The sequence below is a fragment of the Hemiscyllium ocellatum genome, chromosome 7 (assembly GCF_020745735.1).
Source record: "Hemiscyllium ocellatum isolate sHemOce1 chromosome 7, sHemOce1.pat.X.cur, whole genome shotgun sequence".
NCBI lineage: Eukaryota > Metazoa > Chordata > Chondrichthyes > Orectolobiformes > Hemiscylliidae > Hemiscyllium > Hemiscyllium ocellatum.
Window position 1 is genome coordinate 48,072,363 of NC_083407.1, and position 16,487 is coordinate 48,088,849.

The window sequence follows — 16,487 nt, forward strand, 5'->3', positions numbered from 1 at the left end:
CAGCAGACGAGTCCTCATCAAAAGTTCTTTCAGCCACTGTTATATTATCCTTGACTAACAAGGCCACGCCTCCCCCTCTTTTACTGCCTTGCCTGTTCTTAATGAAAAATCTAGACCCTGGAACTTGCAACATCCATTCCTCACCCTGGTCTTTCCATGTTTCCAAAATGGCCACAACATTGAAATCCCAGATACCTATTCATGCTGCAAGCTCACCTATCTTATTTCGGATACTTCTGGCATTGAAATAGACACATTTCAAACTAGCTTGCTATCTGTCAGAACATTCCTGTGAACCTGAAATCCTGCCCCTGTCCTCCCTACTCTCATTCCTCTCTGCACTGCAACTACAACTCAGGTTCCCATCCTCCTGCTGAGCTAGTTTAAACCCACCTGAATAGCACCAGAAAATTTCCTACCCAGGATATTAGTACCCCTCTGGTTCAAGTGAAGATCATCCTGTTTGTAGAGGTCCCACCTTCCCCAGAATGAGCCCCAATTATCCAAGTACCTGAAACCCTCCCTCCTGCACCATCCTTGCAGCCATGTGTTCAGCTGATATCTCTCCCTATTCCTTGCCTCGCTATCACGTGGCATGGGTAACAAACCAGAGATAACAACTCTGTTTGTTCTAGCTCTCAGCTTGCACCTGAGCTCCCTGAAATCCTGCCTTATATCCTTATCCCTCTTTCTATCTATGTCTTTGGTACCTACATGGACCACGACTTGAGGCTGGTCACTCTCTCCCTTCAGGACCCCAAAGATACGATTCGAAACATCATGGACCCTGGCACCTGGGAGGCAACACACCAATCGTGAGTCTCGTTCATTCCCATCAAACTTTCTATCTGAAGCCTCTAACTATTGAGTCCCCAATGACTAACACTCTCCTCCTTGCCCCCCTTTCCTTCTGTGCAACAGGAACAGACTTTGTGCCAGAAACCTGGGCCCCACTGCGTACCCCTGGTAAGTCATCCCCCTCAACAGTATTCAAAACAGTATACATGTTTTTCAGAGGAACGACCACAGGGAATCCCTCCACTGGCTGTTTTCTCCCCCTTCAAACAGTCACCCAGCTTTCTTCATGCCTCGGAGAATTACTTCTCTGTAACTTTTATCTATCACAGCCTCTGCCTCCCAAATGATCCTAAGTTCATCCAGCTCCCGCTCCAGTTCCTTAACACGGTCTTGGAGGAGGGAGGGTTGGGTGCATTTCCTGCAGATGTACTTGGATGGGACACCAATGGCGTCCCTCACCTCAAATATCATGCAGGAGGAACATTGCTCTCCCTGCACTGCCATCCCTGCTAGTCACCTTATCACAAAATAAAAAAGAAGAGACGCTTACCTGATGTGTCCCTGGTCTTTAAGGTTAGAGCAGGTGGTTAGGTGGGAGGCCCTACAAAAGTAGGGCCTCGGGTTTAGAAATCACTGACTTATATAGCTGGACAGAATCAAAGAGAAGAAGTGGGAAGTCAAAAGGGATTGTAAATAGCCAACAAGTGGTGGGGTCAAATGCCTCTTAAATGTTGCAATTGTACCAGCCTCCACCACATCCTCTGGCAGCTCATTCCATACAAGTACCACCCTCTGTTGAAAATGTTGCCCCTTAGGTCTCTTTTATATCTTTCCCCTCTCACCCTAAACCTATGCCCTCTAGTTCTGGACTCCCTGAACCCAGTGAAAATACTTTGCCTATTTATCCAATCCATGCTCCTCATAATTTTGTAAACCTCTATAAGGTCACCCCCACCCCCCCAGCCTCTGAAGCTCCAGTGAAAACAATCCCAGCCTGTTCAGCCTCTCCCTGTAGCTGAGATCCTCCAACCCTGGCAACATCCTTGTAAATCTTTTCTGAACTCTGTCAAGTTTCACAACATCTTTCCGATATGAAGGAGACCAGAATTGCATGCAATATTCCAACAGTGGCCTAACCAATGTCCTGTACAGCCACAACATGACCTCCCAACACCTATACTCAATACTCTGACCAATAAAGGAAAGCATACCAAACGCCTTCTTCACTATCCTATCTACCTGTGACTCCACTTTCAAGGAGCTATGAACCTGCACTCCAAGGTCTCTTTGTTCAGCAACACTCCATAGGACCTTGCCATTAAGTGTATAAGTCCTACTAAGATTTGCTTTCCCAAAATGCAGCACCTCGCATTTATCTGAATTAAACTCCATCTGCAACTTCTCAGCCCATTGGCCCATCTGGTCCAGATCCTGTTGTAATCTGAGGTAACCTTCTTCGCTGTCCACTACACCTCTACAAGGATGTTGCCAGGGTTGGAGGATCTGAGCTACAGGGAGAGGCTGAACAGGCTTAGGCTGTTTTCCTTGGAGCATCAGAGGCTGAGGGGTGACCTTACAGAGGCTTACAAAATTATGAGGGGCATGGATAGGATAAATAGATAAAGGTTTTTCCCCTGGGGTCGGGTGTCCAGAACTAGAGGGCATAGGTTTAGGGTGAAAGGGGAAAGATATATAAGAGACCTAAGGGGCAACTTTTTCACACAGTGGTACGTGTATGGAATGAGCTGCCAGAGGATGTGGTGGAGGCTGGTACAATTGCAACATTTAAGAAGCATTTGGATGGGTATATGAATAGGAAGGGTTTGGAGGTATATGGGCCGGGTGCTGGCAGGTGGAACTAGATTGGGTTGGGATATCTGGTCAGCATGGACGGGTTGGACCAAAGGGTCTGTTTCCATGCTGTATACCTCTATGACTCTCTGACTCTAAGACCGTGGAGGTCAGGAGAGCAGAAGCAGTGCATTCGGTGGCATTCGCGGGGATGGCAGTGACGTTCCTTGTGGTGTTCACAGTGACTTCAGTGGTAGCAGCAGCGGCATGTTGATCGGCGGTGGTTCAGTGTGTAAAGAATGCCTCATCTTCTGCCTTGGGTCCCTCCAACCACATGGCATCAGTGTTGAATTCATCAGTTTCCTTATCTCCCCTCCCCCCCCATCTCATCCCAGATCCAACCCTCAAAATCAGCACCACCCTCTTGAACTGTCCAATCTGTCTATCTTCCTTCACACCTATCCGCTCTACCCTCCACTCTGACCTATCATCATCACCCCCCAACCTGCTTCTACCTATCACCTTCCAAGATACCTTTCCCCCAGCCCCACACCCCCTCCTATTTATCTCTCAGCCCCCTTCCCTGCGCTCTCCCCACCCCCAGCCCCCCATATTCCTGATGAAGAGCTCATGGCCAAAACATCAAATCTCCTGCTCCTGAGATGCTGCCTGACCTGCTATGCTTTTCCAGTGTCACACTTTTCGACTTCCGACTGTTCCACATTCTAATCTTTCATGAAACCTTTCCCAACAACCGAAGTTTGCCTAACTGGCCTGTAATTTTCCATCTTCTGCCTCCTTCCCTTCTTAAACATGGTTTTCATGTTAGCCATTTTAGTGTCCTGGAGACTGATCTTTAATTCCTGGAGATTTTAGGTCATTCTTGAAGTATCGGTAACCCTCTGTTTCATGGCTAAACGCAGAAAAGAAGAACCTTTTACTCTATGGTTTGATATAGCTATCATGAAGGAGCACAAGAAGGTCTAAAATAAATGTTCTTTACTGAAGACATAGCATCACTGTCTGGATGTATCAGACAGCTATGTAAGCAGCAGTATGTACTATGTTATTAAGTCTGTGAATCTGGTTTAGATTAATGATTAATGTGGTGCATTCCAAGAGTTTGTTATACTCTTTGATCTCTTAATTCCCTTCCAAGACACGGCGTCATGTTAGCCATTTTATTACTATTTTTGTCACATAGTAAGTTCTTTCATTTTTACAGCCATTTGTACAGATATCCTACAGTAAAGAACAAGCTCTATGTTTAAACATACCATCAAGGACTTTACACAGGACCAGGGAACCTTCTCTTTCTTATTGTGGAAAAAAAACTTCTATTTCACTTTGCTATCAGAGTTCAATGTATGCCATGGGACATCAGTTTATATATTATGCATGATCTCTTGGCTGAAAAAGGCAGGTGTGCGTTCATCTATCTTACAATGTAGTGACCAGACATCTTGATTTTACTGGGATGGTCCTAGTTTATCATTACATATCCTGGTGTCTCAACAAGTTTTCCAAAATATAGTTCAGCTGTCCCAATTTTTACCTTTTGCAAACATAAACTTGGGCTGTGGTGAGAAAATAATTAAGAAAAGTTACCTTTCTTCCTGTAAACACCCATTACATTGCAGTGAACCTGTATCCCTCTTCCACCCAGAGTCATTAAGAGACTTGCCACTATCTTTTTGATGTCAATAGTTCCATTACTGATGATGCCTTTTAAATGATCGACAGAATAGTTTACCAAATCTGAATGGATACGTTCTGGGAGATATAATTTTATTATACATGGCAATCATCATTGAGCCCACCTTCCATCAGCTTTTCAATGTGCCCCAATTTTGAATTCTCAAAATCCAGCCACCCTATCTTTTAACTCTACGTCTGATGGCAGCAATTGGATAATCAGCATAAATGAGACAACAAGTGATACGATGCCATTTACAGACCGCTACTGATAAAGGCAATTAAAATTCTCCAAGCTAGTTCTTTAACAGTACCCCATTTTCATGATCATTTTTGCATATTTGTGGCTGGTGCTCCTCCATAAAACACAGTCTTACAGCAGCTACATTCAGCTTTGGCACAAAAAAGTTCTTTTTTATTTCATTGTGTTATTCTCCAACAAATTCTGAGTGCATTACAGCTGGACAAATGAAGCTTATTTTGCTTAAATGGTTACTTTGCTGCTTATAATGATTACTTTGCTCCTTCTTCCACTCTCGGTGACAAAATCACATACTCAGAAGATATACATTTCAACCCACACACTTCTGTGCTTTTGTTAGTGGGTTTTAAATTACCAGATTGTGAAGATATCTCTTGCTCCTTTACTCAGACAGACTATGGTCATGTAAAATTATGCTGTAATGTAAATTTTGTCACACATTTTTTCAAATTGTTTCCTAGCTATGAAAAGCTTAGTGCATGTGCTTAAATGTTTTCTCACTGTTTTCAGCCGATCAAGAATTCAATACCCCGTGAAAACAAACATTTAGAAAATGTCAAGCCCAGTTGTCCTGCGTCGCTTTCAAAGCCTCAGTGAAGACAATAAGGCATTTGAATCTGACTATCTAGGTAACAAGATCTTTTAGAAGTAACTTCTTTATTTCCATTAAAACTATGATTGAACAACAACTCATAGAAAAGGTATACCTGATCATTCTAAAAATCTGTAATTGTAAAATATTTTGCTGATATTTTTTCTGTAATTCTGGTTCAATATTGGAGCAGAATTTCTGTGGTCATAAGTTGTAAGGTGCAGTCCAATTGACTCATTAAGCCTTGTTCCACCACTCAATGAGATCATAGCTGACCTATTTTGGCCTTAGCTCCATTTTTCTACCTGCCCCCCGTAACTCAATCCTTTATGAACTTAAACATCTCTGTAACTTAGCCTTGATAATATTCAACAATTTGGCCTCAACAGCTCTCAGGAAAATTCAAATGACTAACAACTCACTGAGAAAATAAATTCCACCTTATCTCAGTTGGGGAGAAATGTCAAAGAAGAATCTTGAGTTCCATATTTAGCAGTATGATTGATGTATATTCATAGATCTTTTACCCTGCAGCATGGGAAAGGATCTTAAAATAGTGTCCACTGAACATTCTGGACCTCCCAGTCAAGTATAGCATTTTAATACATTTTGTGTTACAATAATTATATGCAACATCGATATCATTATTAGTTGTGTTCTCCCAATCTATTCATCCAATCCTGTAAACATATGATCAATGATGGACATCTCTATGGACAGCCCTAAGCTCCCCATGATCTCATGATGTTCACCAAGCCTTGGATCTTACAATGTATCCCATTAATTTACATTCCAATGTTATTGGTTATACTCTTTCTCAGACATTTGCTAAACTTGCTTATCTCTACGGACTGTCTGAATTTTGTTATTCATTGTATTCATTGCTAACCTTATCAAATGCTGTTACCCATCTTATATTTCCCACTTTCCTAATCACAGGAAACAGAAAAAGATGCTAATTCCTACTAATTGCTATAATATGCATCAGACCAATTCTAATATAAGCTTAGTTATATGTAAAATTAAGTCCCATACCTAATGTGTAACAGCTAATTCTGTAGCTATTGAGTTATGAGCAGTTTTTGTCCAACCTGACCTTGAAAGGTTAGTAAATACTGTCCGTCTACCTTGCAGTTGCAATATAACTCATTTTATTCACATGCTGCCTTCTAAGATGAAATTTACTGTCCCTACTCTAAATATTTCTACACTAACTCTTTTACTTACTAAGATAGCACCTATTCCATTGACAAGACTGAAACTCAATCACATTCATAGTTCAAGAAACTTATCTTGTTCTGCTTTTAATTTATCATTTGTCTCTATTATTGTGAGATCATACTTTTCTTTCAATTCTTGCTAAACTACAAGCATTAGACTGTCTGTTACAGACATCTGCAGCTGTGATTTGTACAGAACTCCTTGTACATTAATTTATTAGATTTATTGTTCTGCTGAGACTTTGTTACCTTGGATTTATCTTCTTCTCAAAGCTGCGTTGTCCTACCTTATGATCTCATTTCAATGCTATACCAGGCAAGCTAATTCTGTTATTGCAGCTGCAAGTTTGCTCTGCCAAATTTATACTTTCTAAAAATCCACAGGCAGCTATCTCTGGCCATAGGCTGTCCCAACAAAATCCCTCCTCTTTGTCCTTGGCCCATAAGCCAAGCTGGCGTATGTCTTAAGGAATACTCGAATCTGATACTAGTACCTGTACCTCTAACCTATGCCATCTATTCTTCCATTTCTGGAACTGTCTTTTAACAATGCACATTAATATGCTCAATATAAATAATACAACAAACTGTACTATTACCACCAGATGAGATATAATCCAAATTCAATGATGGATTTCTGTATTCAGGTCCCAGTCCCACACTTGGTCCCACAAATTGGGTTCTCTCAGGCTCTCATCTGATTGATCCACATGGACCTTGATTTTCCTCATGCATTAAGGCCACTTGTGGATGATTTCTTTAGCTTCTGCTGAAGGGTGGGAAATAGGTGGCAATTTTGTGGTGACATCCTGCAATATCTCTTGGTCTGTGTCTGCGTAGTGGATTTTGAGATCGTCCTGAAGAATAAGTCTTTCTCTGGCATCAGTAAAGTTTGTGTGCAATTCTCACATAAGCCAAGGCCATAATCAATAAGCTTTTGTCTCATCAGTACCTTTGGACGTGCCCAGTGATCCCCTCCACAGTGACACTGTGACAAGTCCATTCCTGTCTTCATCGTAATCACATGAGTTGGGGGTCATTTTAGCAATGTTCAGATCCCCTCATGGAGTATGCCTATGTTGTGGACTTTCCTTAGATGGTATGTACGGTTGACCTCATTGCTAGATATGTATATTACCACTCCTATATAGCAATCCCCTTTATCATCATCACGGGTACCCAGTATGCCAATAGCATGGGTTAAAATCCTGAGGTGGTCTGGAGGTGTCTTCTCCCCTACTTATTTCCTCAGTTGTTCACCCAATACCAGTCTGGCACTTGGCGCAGGTCTAGTTGTAACTGATCACTGTATAGCCTGTATTGATCATCATGACTAACCAGCTCATATAGGTTGTACACATCTGTGCCTTGTGCTCTTCTTGAGATTTGTTCAATAATCAAAATAGTTGTATTCTGAAGGGGTTTCAAAATCTCTATGGCATCCAGAAATTTAGAGAAATCTCATCCTAATTGACTCACTTTCCTTTCGCCCTCATATCTGCTGCTTATGATCCTGTGATTTTCTGCTTACTGACACAAAAGAACTGATCATTGACTTTGGGAAGAAAGGAGGAGAACACATCCATATCTACATCAATGGAGCTGAGGTAGAGAAGGTCAGGGAGAAGGGCTGAAAATGTGTTGCTGGAAAAGCGCAGCAGGCCAGGCAGCATCCAAGGAGCAGGAGAATCGACATTTATGGCATGAGCCCTTCTTCAGGAACCTTCTAATGGTTCTTCAGCAATCCCACCATGCTCTCCATCTTCAACTTCTCTCATGCATTCATGCTCTTTCCCTTCCTTCACCATCAGTCCTGTCAGGCTTACTACTTTATCTTTATCTTTATTTTTATCTTTATCTTTATCTTAATCTTTATTTTAACTTTCCAAGCATGTTTAGCTGGTGGGACTAGCACAGATTTCTATTTGGCTCTGCGGCTGTCCGATATTACTCTTAATTTTCCAATCTCCAGTAAGACCACTAGACTAAGGGACATGGGGGAAGGTGGGGTGTGATAGAATTATCTGTCCCATCAGGCTGATTGGTTTGAACACGTTGACTGCCCATGTGGCACATTTGAAAGCTTAAGCATATTGGTGAGGTCTGGCCATCTTGGGATTTGATCGCCTTCTCATCTTTGTCTCGTAATGTTATTTCTCCCTGTCTTTCTTCCCTCAATCTTTGAGTGTAATGATCTTCTCAATTTGTCGACATCTTTTTCTTTCAGCTAATCTGTTTATATTATTTGTTCTAAAATATACTAAATTCAAATTCAGTAACTTCTGAATATTATAAATTCAGACACATTAATCTTTCTGTCAAGTAGGTGCATATATTTGTGATCCATTCTTCAGTGAATTTCAATGCATTGCCTCATGTTTGTTACCTCTGAGGCGACAGTCACTTTTGCACATATGCATTAGTATCCCAAGATCATGTCATACATTCTTGAGTCTCATATGATCTTATCAAAGATCTATGAGGTTTTACATATCTGTCCACTTATGGTCCCAATACTTCAGGTAGTGGCTCGATCATCAAATACAGTTCCCTTAAAAGAAAAGACAAGAATAAAAAGACAAAGAGGAAATTATCAGTTTTGTGCTTTCATGAGCAGCTCAGTGGTTAGCACGGCTGCCTCACAGCGCCAGGTACCTAGGTTTGATTCCAGTCACAGGCAATTAACTGTATGGAGTTTGTAGATTCTCCTACGGTCCAAAGGTATTCAGGTTTGGCGGAATGGCCATGCTAAGTTGCCCATGGTGGTGGGGGTGGGGGGGGGGGGGGGGGGGGGCGGGGGGGGTGCAGTGGATCTGCATGGCATGTCCTTTGAAGAGTTTGTGTGGTTTCAATGGGCTGAATGGCCTGCTTCCACACTGTAGGGATTCTATTATTTAAACTTTCCTTTCACTAAAATGTATGTTAGTCTCAATTTCCATTACAGCCCATTATTTTAAGTTTTGTTCCTCTTCTGCCAAAACTCTCCACCCTTAATCACTTCCTCTCATCCAATTTTACAAATCAACTATTACCATCCTATCTAATTTCAGAGCTCTGGAGAGATATGTAGTCCATGAAACATAATCTTGTGATATCTTAAACCAGAAGTCAAGTATTTCTTTTTGATACATACAGGAAAAAAAATTACTTTGTTCGTTCTTTCTCTGAGATGACCCTTTTTAAAAAAAAGTTTCTTGATAATTCATTCTAGATATTTTATAAATTTGTCAAACTTTAATATTTTGTTGACTCCTTCAGAGTCACTAACAATTTTTATACATTTAAACTACTGAGACAGCGTGCATGCATTTTATCATCTCCAAAATTGTTTCAAAATTTTAATTAACTATTCCCTTTAAATGCTTTTGGATGCCAGGCCATGTAAGTCTTAATATAATGACATGTTTAAGCATACCCAGGCTTAGTGGTTTTGAGATTCCTGATTCTCAATACATTAAATGTTTTCACAGTAGTTCTCCAATGTTGAAATGTGTTATTAACAAATGGTTCGATGGCATGAGGATGTCTCATCCATGACTTTGTTGCAATATTGAAAGTCTGCTGACAGATTCTGGCATTTGTAGTCATTGGTGAAAGCCATCAGTATCTTCAATTACCTGGAAAATAAAACAGTATCCATCTATTCTACTTCATGCAGAATGTGTTAAGTAGTGGTGGCTTACTATTGGTTTAGTAGGGGTAGACCGAAAATTCCTGGACATAATTACGTCAACAGCCTCTCTTACTCCAGTACAGATTAAGAGCCATTTGTTATAATTCATTTCTGAATGGAGGACCAGTCTATTTCCTTTAGTAGATTCTACTCATTTTTTAACTCCAGTTTTCTCAGATTTTAGAACATATCATCAGATAATTTTATTGAAAGAGAATTGCATTTCCAAAATTCCAATTTCTCTATTGCTTGGATACTTTCACGCCAATGAATATTTAAGTTGAGCAAATCTTATCATTCAGAATTAAAGACTTACCCATGTGTTAAAATAATATTTGGAAGTTCATTTTGATCTGAAAATGTAAGTCCAAAATGATAAATTAAACAAAAATTCTGAAATTAAACATTTACTGAGGACTCTTTACTCAACCTGAATACAACACAGATAATACATTATTTTGAGGAAGAAGGAGATAATGTCTTTTGAAATGTCTTTTGACTTAATCTTGTCTTCTTCAATTAACTTTAATCAAATGTAGCTATTTCCAGGATGTACATATTTAACATATTTCAAGAAACTATTCAAAATCAACAGTTCATAGCAGGTTTCTCTTTTACATGACCTTTGCTAATTCCTCAAAGGGATATTACATTAATCATATATGTTCCACACTGCTCCAGGCACACACTGCACTTTTAAATTGCCATATATTCCCAAAATGTAAACTAAACTCAAATTATTCCCAGATCCTGAGTTCCAGGGAATAAAACATACATATTACACAAGACAATATTTAACAACCAACGCATGAAGGTGCACAAAAACCCGACCACAAAGAATTAACACGTAGTTCAGGCTTCTCTCTTTTATGAACACTTTGTTACTTTCTTCTGATCTCAGTTTTTAACTTTTTGTTAATTCTTTGCTTGTAAAGATATTGAGACTTACAATAGTTTCACACTCCAGAACCAACAGTTATATAGTTAAAAATCACACAATACCAGGGTATAGTCCAACAAGTTTATGTGGAAGCACTAGCTTTCAGAGCGCTCCAAGAACTAGTGTTTCCAACTAAACCTGTTGGACTATGACCTGGTGTTGTATGACTTTTAACTTTGTACACCCCAGTCCAACACTGGCACCTCCAAATCACAACGTTTATATAACACATTCACAATGGAGGTAAATCTTGGCTGCAATAAATGTTTGTTGACCAAAAAATATCTCTTTTAATTGTCGTTTGATTTTAATTCAAAGTGCTAATTACATTTTTTAAGGCCTTATCTTCTTTGTTTCTTGTTTCTTTTTACCACTCTCTTTGAAAACTTGATGGCTTTGTGGGGTTCCAATTAGCTTTAATCATTTGGTCAATTTGTTTAATAACACTTGTCTCTCTGCTGGGGTCAAAGATTCTGGGTAAACTTTCTTCCTCTCCTATGGATTACACTATTTATTTCTTCAATGTTTAACTACAGTCCACAGAGGAGCTATAGGCGCAGGTCTTTCTGATTCATAGGATGATAGTGATCCCATCCATTATTGTCCCTATATCGGTGCACATACACTTCATTCTCTAACCCATTCTAGTCGACGTTATCTTTCTCACTGCCCTCTGAGTAGAGCGGAGTACTTGATCTCTCCCTTACTATGACCATCATCCATCCTCTTGGCTTTAAACTCTCACATCTGAGAGCCTTCACCCTTGCTGTTCCCTTCTTTCACTGGCCATATGTCTGATGAGGGCTGTCAGAATCACAATTGCCTTCTCATATTTATCTTTTCCATCTCCCTACCACCAAGTTTTCTCCTCTAGTATTGGGGCATCTAGATCATAACCCCCCTACTGATAGTATTCATGATCAGCTTCTGATTGCAATTAAGTACACTTTGTATCAGCGACTCCGCCGGGCCCCATATTCTTTTACCTTTGTTCTTATACACAATTCCTTTTGGATCCTTTCCAGCTACTGTGGTCTTATGCTTCTCTTAGTTTGCTTTTCCACCCACAGATCCTTTTGTGGAGCTCAATGCCTTCCTAGTGCAGACCCTCCTCAGACTTTATCCTGCCTGTTGTGGGATTCAACTCTCCCCGCTGCAAACTAGGTCTATTGATTGTCTACTAAACACAACACAACTCTTTTCTCCCCTTTATTTCATTATATACTACAGCTTATAGCCAGGATCAACTTCAGGGTTTCCCCTCTACAAATATGACACATGCTCACCCAAATAGACCCCACACAGTTGATAATGCATGGATGCATTACCCTGGTCACAGCAACAATTGTTGGGGAGAGCCATTGAAGAGGAGTCTTGAGTTCCTTGTTTAGCAGCACAATTGATCTTTATTTAGAGCTCTTTTACCATACAGTATGGGACAAGTTCTTGGAACAGTGTTCACTGAACACTCTGGGTCTCACTCAGGTATAGTATTTTTATATATCTTGCATTACACTAATTACATGCAACATTTATATGATTGTTAGCCATGTCCCCCAATCTACGCATCCAATCCTGTAAACGTGTGATTGGTGATGGGTATCTTTGTGGACAGCCCTAGATGCCCCAGGATCTCATGATGTTTGCAAACCTTGGGGCCTTACAACATACCCTATAAATTACCATTCCAATGTTAATGGTTATACTCTTTCTCGGGCATTTGCCAGACTTGCTTACCTCTAAGGACTGTTTGAATTCTATTATTCTTTGCATTCATTGCTATCCTTATCAAATTCTGTTATCCATCTTACATTTCCTACCATCCTTATTACAGGAGATACAAAAAAGATGCTAATTCCTACTAATTGCTGTAATATTCATAATATCATTTCTAATATAAGCTTAGCTATATATAAAGTAATATAGTTACACTTAAAGTTAGAATTATTTCGCTAATGTATTGTGAGCAGTTTCTGTCCCACCTGATCTTGAAAGGTCAGGTAGACACTATCCCCTATCTTGCAGCTACAACTTTAACTTATTTGCTTCACATGCTGTCTTCTAAGATGGAATTTACTGACCTTACTCAAAATATTTCTACATTAAGTATTTTATTAATTAGACAACATCTATTCCATTGATAAGACTGAAACTCAATAACTTTCATGGTTCAGTGAACTTGCCTGAATTCCTAGGGTTCTCCTTTCAACTCATCATTTGTCTCTTTTATTATGGAATCATACTTTTATAGAGAATCATAGAGATGTACAGTTCAGAAACAGACTCTTCGGTCCAACTCGTTCATGCCGACCCAACCTTGTCCCACCTGCCAGCACCTTTCCTATTCATACACCCATCTAGGTGTCTTTTAAATATTGCAATTGTACAAGCCTCCACCACTCCCTCTGGCAGCTCGTACCATACTTGTACCATACTGTATGTGAAAAAGTTGCCCCTTAGGTCTCTTTTATATCTTTCCCCTCTCACCCTAAACCTATGCCCTCTAGTTCTGGACTCCCCCACCCCAGGGAAAAGACTTTATCTATTTATCCTATCCATGCCCCTCATGATTTTATAAACCTTAATACTGTCACCCCTCAGTGTCCGACGTTCCAAGGAAATCAGCCTCAGCCTGTTCAGCCTCTCCCTATAGCTCAAATCCTCCAACCTGAACTCTTTTAATTTCAGAACATCCACTTTTTAAAAGTTAAAAATCACACAACACCAGGTTATAGTCCAAACTAGTGTTGTGTGATTTTTAACTTTGTACACCTGAGTCCAACACCGGCTTCTCCAAATCACTTTCCTTTCAATTCTTGCTAAACTACAAGCTTTCTGCTCCTTGACATGTCTTATCAGACTGTCTCTTCCAGACATCTGCAGCTGTGGTTTGTACAGAACATCCTGTATATCAATTTGTATGATTCATTGTTCTGCCAAGATCTTATTACCTTGGATTTATCTTCTTCTCAATGCTACCATTGTCCTAACTTAATGCTGAACCAAGTAAGTTAATTCTGTTACTGCAGCTAAAGATGTCTCCCCCAATTTATACTAACTATTCCAGCCCCACCCCCACCACTCCACTTATCTCTCAGCCCCCTTGCCCTTCCACATTACTGATGAAGGGCTTATGCCTAAAATGTCCACTCTCCTTCTCTTTGGATGCTGCCTGACCTGCTGTGCTTTTCCAACACCACAGTTTTTGACAATGTGGCCTTTGCAAATCCATGAGCATCTGCCCATGAGACTCTAATCATGGCAATCCCTCAGAATTTTAAATAATTTCCCAGTAAAATTCATAAAAATTTGGCCTTTCTCTTACCACAAATGTCTGAAATGTGATTCAATAATAGTTATTTTCTGAACCAGCTGACATAATCAAGTAATAACTTAATTAAACTAATTTTGATCTGAGGGAGCATCAAATTAACTGAAACCTTACCTAGTTGCCATCCTATCTTAGACTCTTTCTTGCATCAACCAGGATCTGTTCTTTTGATGCTTATATTCACATGGTCAAATAGAAGAGAAAATAAATAAGTACAGGTTAGTGCCGTCAATGAAATTTTTTTTTCAAGTTGGAGATAGAATTGTAGATGTAAATGAGAATGATGATCTGTAGCTTTGTAATTTTCCAATTAATTCAACTTGCACCCTTCCACTTCTTTAAACTTGCATCTAAAACTTTGGTTTCCAGTATTTATCACATATTAGTTCCTGCTCACTTGTAAGTGCTGCCCTTACTAACTTATGTTCTCATTTATTGTCTAATAGCTTAATTTTCTAATGTTAAATTGTCTCATACTATAAGGTCCTTCAGCCCTACATCCTTTCCCGAACTCTTGTGTAGCTATTTCCTTTTGCCCTACAATAGGGGGATGCAGAAGGGTGTAAACACCTAGATGGGGGTGGTGGGGGGGGGATGGGGGGGTGGAAAGTGTGTGTGTGTGTGTGTGTGTGTGTGTGTTTATGTGCACAGATTATTGAATATGGAAGAGCAAATAGAGAAAGCTTGCAACCTTATTAATAGGGGCATAGATTACACGAATAAGGGAGTGATGCTGAACTTGTAAAATACACTTGTTAGACCTTAACTGAAGCATTGTGTCCAATTTTGTGTGCTTCATTATTGGAAGGATGTGAATACTTTGAAGAGAGTTCAAAAGCAGTTTACTAGAATGGTTCCAGGATTGAGGAACTATAGTTACAAGGATGGATTGAAGAAGGTGGGATGGTTTTCCTTTGAGAGTAGAAGATTAAGAGGAGATATGACAAAAGTTTTCAAATCATAAGCATGCCAGATAGAGCAGAGAGGGAGAAATGCTTCTGCTCACAGAAAAAACATACCACAAAAACATAGATTTAAAATGACCTGCAGAAGAAGCAAGGGTAAAGTGAGGGAAAATATCACTCAGTAAGTACTGAGGGTTTGGAATGCATTGCCACAAGGCTCACTAAAGGCAGTGAAAATGGACTTGGATGGTTATTTGATGAAAAATAATGTGTAAGAATGTGGGGACAAATCTAGAGATTGGTGCTAGGTAATGATGCTCATTTAATGAGCCATTCCAATCACAGTGGGCCGATTGGCCTCCTTCTGCACTGTAACAATTCTGTGATTTGCAACTTTGGCTTCAGTTTCTTAATCCCCTTTAGAATTCCCCTCCACATCATCTACACCATACCCTTCATCTCCCAGTGGCCTTGGACGGAATGCAGGAAAAAGTCATTAGAATGTTACCAGCTCTCTAAGGGTAAGGTTATAAAGAGAAAATAAATAAACATTGGTATGTATTTCCTGACATTGAAAAGGTCATGTCAAGATCTGATTGAGCACTGTAAGATTTTGAAAGGAATGCAAAATGTTGATACAATGCTTATTTTGCTAGTGGGGAGAATAGCTCAAGGGAGCATAACCTTAAATTCAATGCCAAGTCACATAGACATTAAGAAATACACACATGGTAAGGGTGATAGAAATGTGAAATCTGCTCCTACAAAATCAGTGGTTGCTAATGCAATTAATATTTTTGAATCTGAGATTGTTTATGTTTCAGCAACCAAGATTGTTAGCATATGGAGACAGGTTAGATTAGAATACAGATCAGCTATGATCTTATTAAATGGAACCAACACAAGGAGTTGAATGGTCTTCATCTGTGCATATCCTCTTGTGTCACAATGTTCCTTTAATGCCTTCATTGAAAAAAAACTCATGATATTGAATAAGCTTTTACTCATTCAACTAATATCTTCATTTTTGAATCATTTCAATTTTTTAATATATCCTTATAAATTTCCTTATTAAAAGTGATAAATAAATGCAAGGTGTCCTTTCCTTTTGCTGTATTGTATGATAAACATTTTTCTCTGTTGCAGATATAGATGGTTCTCATCGAAGGTGAGTATACTGATGAAATTTACTTATCTGCTTATAAATAAGTAGCCTTTGTGCATGTGTTTTATTCCATGGACAGTGAAATGCTTTACTTTGAACACTGTTAGAATGGCAC

At 39.6% G+C, this 16,487-nt stretch overlaps 1 protein-coding gene across 1 annotated transcript in view; it reads left to right on the forward strand.

Moving 5' to 3' along the window:
- The first annotated feature begins 5,099 nt into the window (after window positions 1–5,099).
- Window positions 5,100–16,487, forward strand: part of LOC132817345 (bile salt export pump-like) — a 64,525-nt gene continuing 53,137 nt past the window's right edge. The window contains exons 1-2 of the mRNA XM_060827754.1: window positions 5,100–5,175; window positions 16,354–16,375. Of these exons, the coding sequence (XP_060683737.1) occupies window positions 5,100–5,175; window positions 16,354–16,375 (98 nt within the window). The remainder of the gene's footprint in view (window positions 5,176–16,353; window positions 16,376–16,487) is intronic.